Source organism: Spermophilus citellus, assembly GCF_964194105.1.
Source record: "Spermophilus citellus genome assembly, chromosome: 14".
NCBI classification, from domain to species: domain Eukaryota; kingdom Metazoa; phylum Chordata; class Mammalia; order Rodentia; family Sciuridae; genus Spermophilus; species Spermophilus citellus.
The window spans coordinates 39,237,950-39,244,980 of NC_138194.1; the positions used below are offsets into that span (position 1 = coordinate 39,237,950).

At 37.8% G+C, this 7,031-nt stretch overlaps 1 protein-coding gene across 5 annotated transcripts in view; it reads left to right on the forward strand.

Moving 5' to 3' along the window:
- Nucleotides 1-7,031, forward strand: part of ASPH (aspartate beta-hydroxylase) — a 213,079-nt gene that overhangs the window by 181,343 nt on the left and 24,705 nt on the right. For all 5 annotated transcript variants that reach the window (XM_081265760.1, XM_081265761.1, XM_081265762.1 and 2 more), the window contains one exon: nucleotides 6,475-6,610. In XM_081265760.1, coding sequence (XP_081121886.1) covers nucleotides 6,475-6,610 — 136 coding nt within the window. The remainder of the gene's footprint in view (nucleotides 1-6,474; nucleotides 6,611-7,031) is intronic.

Below are 7,031 nucleotides of genomic sequence, written 5' to 3' on the forward strand. Positions count from 1 at the left end.
AGGCCAAACTCAGATGGACAACTACTGTGTGATCATAAATGTGGAATTTTAACAAAGTCAAAGCAGAGAGTAGCACAGTAGGTGCCATGGATAAGCATGGTAAAATGGGGAGGTGTTTGCCAAAGAGTACAAACTTTTCGCTTGTAAGAGGAACACGTTCTAGGGATTGAAGGTACAGTGTGGATAGTGAACTGTGTGTTAATTATTAATTTGATTATGGCAATCATTGCACATTTTATACATGTAAAAAAGCACCACATTGTATACTTTGAATATATTCAATCTTTATCTTTTATTTTAAAAAATAAAAATAAAATGATAATCACACTATATAACAAAAAAAAATTATAATGAGATTTTAAAACTAGGTAAATAAATTTACTACCTGAACACCTATCCATTCATGGTCAAACTTTCAATCACATAAGAATAGTTTCAGATGTTTTCAGAAATGCAATTTTACCAGTCATGTGTTCTTTCTCAGAAACTAGACTTAAATAGTTAGAAATCCCAATACCAGAGGCCAAGGCAAGTTCTGTGAAGCCCAGAGAGCCACTATTCCACATTATAGTAAAGCATGTTAGCTACTGGAGGGTCCATTTAGAAAAACAGAAAAAGAAAGAAAGTAATAGACTATATGATGTCTTCAGCAAAGGGTGAGAATACAGGTGCAGTGGCCCTTATCAAGAGTCTGGAACCAGAAGTATTTCAGATTTGGGGATTTTATTTGCATATGCATAATGAGATATCTTGGGGATGGAACACAAATGTGAACACAAAATATATTTATTTTTCATATGATAATTTTATGTTATTTTAAATAATTTTCTGCATGATACATTTTCATGGTATAAAGTTTTCCTCTTGCTACAAAACCTTTTCAGATTTTAGAGTGTTTTAGATTTCAGATTTTTGGGTTAGACATGCTCAACAGACATTTTTTTTTTTTTTAGTACAGTTTCAGAGTTGGTGAAGAAACAGTGTTAAGTATTAGAAAATTAAGCCAACAAAAGGGCAGAATTTTGTAAAAACTGCATGTGAAACAAAGTATGATCATTTACAACTCAAGTCAAATGTGAGTGATACTTCATTGTCATAATATTTTAAAATCTGAATGTGAATTTACCCAGATGAATGAAAGATTTGAGAAATTAACTGTATCACAAGGATAGAAAAGAGGGAAAAGAGAAAGGCATCAACTTGTTAGATCGTTAACCTTCCCTGGTAGGTGGGGGATGATGTCTAAAATTATTAAATCAAGAATAGTAATGCCAACAAATTATTTATATATAAACAGTTAAACCACAGAAGAAATATTTAAAAGAACCAGCTGGGAGTTAGGCTCAGGGATAGGGAAGAGTTGAATAAAAAACTTAAAAAAAAAAAAAGCATGGATCTTTAAATGGAATAAAAAACAGTAGTAAGAAAAATAGGTAAGTAAGAATGATTTGGGCTATGATTTACTTTTCAAAAGAATGTTGTCTTTTGTTGTTTGTTTCTTCTTTTTGTTGTTGTTGTTGTTCTTTTTTGGTTGAGTTTGGCTTTTTTGGCGCTGGGTATTGAACTTAGGGCTTTGCATGTAAGCATGAGCTCTGCCACTGAGCTACACCCTCAGCCCCAAAAGAAAGACTTTCTGTAAGAATTCAATTTTAAGAGAGGATTTCAAAAATAGAAGTTAAATGAATTTGGCATTGAAAAGAAAAGTGAACCATCAAATGGCATGAGTCAGCTATCTGGGAAGATGAGGAAACGGCTCTTACCTGAACAGAGAATTGGGATTAAGGCCAGTTGAGGTGCATTATGGGATTAGTAGGGCTTGGAACTGGGAAATCAATTTATGGATGGCTAGAGTGCCAAATATAGCTGAGGTTTAACAAAACCATGGGCCACTGTAATAACAGTCAAATCTGGTTTCTAAGTTATGTGTAGCCACAAGAAAAAAAATATGCTTTAGAAACTTTAGTCTTCCCAGCTGAGATGCCAGTGCTATTAGTTTCTCTCTCCAGTTTTAAGAAACAGGTGAATTTAGGGTAAAGGAAATCATATTTCAAGGTAGACCTTTAAAACTGTAGGCATTGCTGGCTTTGTGTAGACATTTAAGTTTTTGCTGGAATTTCTTACACAAAGGCATTCCTTGCCATCTCTGAAGACTGAGTACTATTACTGTGGAGAAAATTCATATTCCCTTCCTTTTCACTCTTCACCTCCTGCACACATGTAGTCTGAATTTTCTTGTGTCTCCCCTCCCCCAAATTCATATGTTGCACTCCTAACCCACAAGGTTATGGTTTTAAGAGGTAAGGTCTTTGGGATGTGATTAGATCACAAGGGTGAAACCCTCCTAAATGGGATTAGAGAAGCCCCAGGGAGCTGCCTTGCCCTCTTCTACCATGTGACTCATGGGTGCAAAGACACTCTCTGTGAACCAGGAAACAGTCCTTCACCAGACACCAGATCTGCTAATTCCTTGATCTTAGACTTCCAGGCTCCAGAACTGAAAATTAAATTTCTGTTGTTTATAAACCAGCCTATCTACACTGTGTTATCACAGCAACCCAAATGGACTGACACACATGCGTACTGTGTAATTAGGTTTGGTCTTTAATCTCCCGTCATGATCTGTATTTCATTAAATGTGGTTCCTTGGTGTGTGCTTAAAAACATTTCCCAGGTTTCATCCCAGATTGTTCGCTAAAGTCCCTGTGTGTGATTCCAAAGTTGAAGAATACCCCCTAGTAGAGTTATTCACTTTGGTCGAAAAAGTGTTTACATTGAAATGCTTAGAAAAGCATGATTGTTGTTACCACTACATCATTTTTCTTTATGTCACCAAGTTTCACTGGTCCTCTCTTTTGGGTCACTCAATTTCCCCACTTGTCCTTGTCAAGGATGTGAGCTGTCTTTGAGTTGCACCCATTGCACAATGCAAGCTGGAAGCACATGTCTCTCTGAGCACCTCAAAAGTACCTTCTCCTGAAGGTGCACAGGAAGCTGTGGGACCCCACAATTGCTCCCACGCCCTAGAGGGGAACAAGGCCTGCAGAGCCCAGCACAGACTGAAACTTAGACTGTGCCTCTTCCACAAGATCCTTAGGAATGACCAAGAGGGCAACAGCAGGGTGAGTCTACCTGGACTGTTAAGCTCATTCACCACTCCAAGAGTCATTTTGTCATCGCTAAAAAAATTTCCAGGAGGTTAACAGAACAGATCCTTCCAACTATAAAATTCTGTGACACCGTATTGAACTCAAAAGAGAAAATAATGAGTAACTGTATTAATGGAAATAAACTAGAAATCTATGCAGTGCTGGGATAGTTTATTAGCCAGGGTTCTCCAGATGAACAGAACAAATAGAATGGATATATAAGAGGCAATTGTTTTATATAATCAGAGGCTGGGTAATTCCACAGTGGCTACTGCCCTGCTAGAGAGCTAGGGAACCAGTTGCTGCTTGGTTCAAGAAACTGTAAGCCTCAGCACAAGAAAGAGCAATGATACAGCCCTAGTGTGAGACTGAAACCTGAAGTGCTGGCGAGTTACTGATGCAAGTCTACATTCAAAGGCTGCAGTCTGCTTCCACGGGAGATGGAAGCAGCAAAATCTCTCCTGCTCAAGAAGAGTCAAGCTCATGGGAACATCCTCCTCCTGCCTTGTTCCATCCAGGCTCCCAGCCTTTGGGATGGTGCTACCCACACTCAGGGTGGGTCTTTCCCTTTCAGGTCACTGACCCACATGCCAATCATCTCTGGAAACATCCACCCAGAAGTGTGCATAACAATTTTCTAGGTGTCTGTCAATCCAGTCAAGTTGATACTCAAGATTAACCATCACAGGATGGAGCACGTCTGTAGTACAAGCATTTGAGGTCAGGTACTGGGGAGATCCTTCTGCATTCATTTTCTCTTTTGCACCTGTTTCTGTCATCCAACACCTGTGCCATTCTTAAAACAAAGGAAAACCCAAAAGTTGTTTTGGGTTTTTTTTTTTTTTTAAATCAGTAGTACCTGTGGAAAAGTACCTTGGGAACACTTCCCAGGGAGGCTGAGGGTAAAAGGTGCAGGAATGACATTTCACATGAAAAGACAGCCTATTCTTAAGTAATAAAGTTTAAATTGTGTTGAGTGATGCAGTCACTTGAACATTTCCCCTTGGGTTTTGTGCCCTATTTTAGTAACAAAAAAAAAAAAAGAAAAAAGAAAAAGAAACAGCTCTTTCCAACCATGCTCTTAAAATCAGCTTTCAAAAGAAATGAAACTTCTAAAATTCCAGGAGGGAAGAGCTTGCCCTTATAAGGTGCCAATAACCTCATTTGAAAAGTAATTCCATGTGTTAGAGAGGTAATTCTCTCCTTGTCTGTGTGACAATTTAACAAGACTCTAACAGATTTATCTAGCAACTTGAACAAGTTACAATAACAGCAGTGAGTTGGCAATTTAGGTGCATTTAAGAAGATCTGAACATACTGCAAAGTCCTGGGGTGCATTTTTTTTCTTTTCCATGATCTTGAGGAAACCATGAAATTCTCTCAATATGGAGACATGCCAAAGTGAGGACTTTTGAGTGTCTACTTGAACTGCCATCGTGGACTTCCTAGTTATAAACTTCCTACACACACACACACACACACACACACACACACACGGAAACTCGTTGGTGGACTGAGTGCTAACAAAGGACAAATGACCAGCACCCAGCAGGAGGGTGATGGAAGGAGGAGATGTAGGTGTTGACACTAATGGCTGGTTTTCACAGAAATAGAATTATAAAATCAATCTCTAATCAAAGTTTCTTGCCCTACAATATTTTAAAAACCCTAATAGTTTCACATAACACAAAAAATGTCCCTTGGTGTTAGAAGTGAAAATAACAACAAATCTACTTTTAAAGATCTCAGTTGGCTTTATTTGTAATTCCAGAGTCAGGTGGCAGCCTGCATTCAAAATTATATAGAATGTTCCACCTCTGTGTAGTCAGAGAAAAGGAGATCAGATACAGAATATAGAAGTGAGGTGGAGACAGCCCTATTGGTTACAGCTCATGTCTGTCTTCTTTGAATGTTGTCTAAGTGGTTGGCCATTGGTGATTGTCTAAGATGCACTTACTTTCTGAGAGTAGGTGACAGTCTGTTTAGGTTAGGTTAGGTTACAGTGCACTGTGCATGGACAAACTTTGAAGCCATGCTTAAAGCACGAATAGAGGCAGCTTCAGACCAAATTTCATACTGACTTGGCTGAGGCCGGCATCATGTTTTCACACAAATATGAGAATAGCTGTTTTTTGGAGTCCTCAATCACCTTGATTTCTTTTTACACTTAATCATGAATTAGTAGAACATGAGGTAGTAAAAATGCTTTATACACTGTCTTTGTTTTACTCAATTATAGTTCATTTCACTTGACTAATGCAAAAGATAGAGAACTATGTTTTACAGGGCAATTTAATCCATTTTTGAAATTTTTATTCCTCATGACTGATTAGTTCTAATCTCCTACTCTTAAGACATTTATCATGTCTGGCCCCCAGATTCTTATTGAAACCGGCTAGTGTGTTCCTATCTACAAATGCATATCCTCAACTATTTTATCCACTTCTCCTCTATTAAGAAATGATTGAAATAATTAACATTTCAAAATCCTGGTTTATCTGTACATCTTTGTCTCTTTCTTACTGTAGTAAAGCTATTTTAATTCTTTTCTTCTGATAGCAACTCATCTCAGTTGGCTACCTAGATGCTTAGCTCTGCCTGCATGCCCGCACCACTCCCATGCCAACCCACCCCTGACTGACAGCACAGTGTGATGAAGAGGATAGCCTGGAGGATCTCCCACCAGATCTGCCTGCTCCCACCTGGCCACTCCTAGGGTCTGTCAGTCAGAAGTCCCGGCTAAGGCTAAAGCTGCCTCCTAAATAAGAAGTCAAGGAAATATTTTTTTGTTTGTCTGAATTCTAAACACTAAGGCACCTATTTGTTATGTTTTTCTGTTAATCTTATAATGATCAAATGCTCCAGTGGCCACTTTTCCTATGTCTTTGAAAGTTCAGTATTTATGCCATTCATGTTGAATGGCAGCTCTGTAAGGGACTCTATAGAAAGGTGAAATTAAATGTGTGATTTGTAATCCAATTCTCTTGTTAGGTTATGGATTTTAAAATAAATAAATAAATAAAAAGAAAATAACCTTTTGGCAAATCTTAAAGCAAATAATTATGGTAGAAGGAATTGTTCTCTGAGGTTTCTAGAAATTTTTGAAGTGTTTATTCTGCAACGGCATTTGGTTCAGAAAAATATTAAGAGGTTGTTTTGTTTCTTTTTTACATCCTTGATAAGGGGTTCTAGAAAAAATTGAAATAAGCAATCTAGATGAGAGCAAAAATGTCATTATTTGATTAAATAAAAAAGATACCTGAGAAGTATTATAAAATGTTCTACCAGCCATATTTTCAGTCCAATGAAACCAGAACCTTCCTTCTAGACTTTAGAAAGAAACTGGAAGTTAATCCGTGATGAAGGACTTGCAGTGATGGATAAAGCCAAAGGTCTCTTCCTGCCTGAAGATGAAAACCTGAGGGAGAAGGGTGATTGGAGCCAGTTCACACTGTGGCAGCAAGGTGAGCTCCTGTCTTCTAGACTGTTCTCTCTAACCTATTGATATCTTAGGAGCATCCCTGACCTTCATTTGCTTCTATAAAATATAGATGATGCCACCATGGTGAGAGATGTTGGGTAAGCAACACAGTAAGTGATAAGACAGTATTAACTACTGAGTTCTTCAAAACTATAAATGTTTCACATTCAACTTTATAATTCTTGAGCTTTAATCCACACCCAGGCACATAGATAGAGCTACAATATGTGTGGTCAATGAGTTAATATGTAAATCTATCTTTAAAATGAGGAGATTTGAACTTTAAGGTTCTCTCCAGTTCTCTTGGAAAGTCAACTTAACCTTTGTTAAAAATAGCCATATAAAAGTGAATCCATTTGGATGATCAAACAGCATGTGATGCACATATTTAGCTACACAATCAG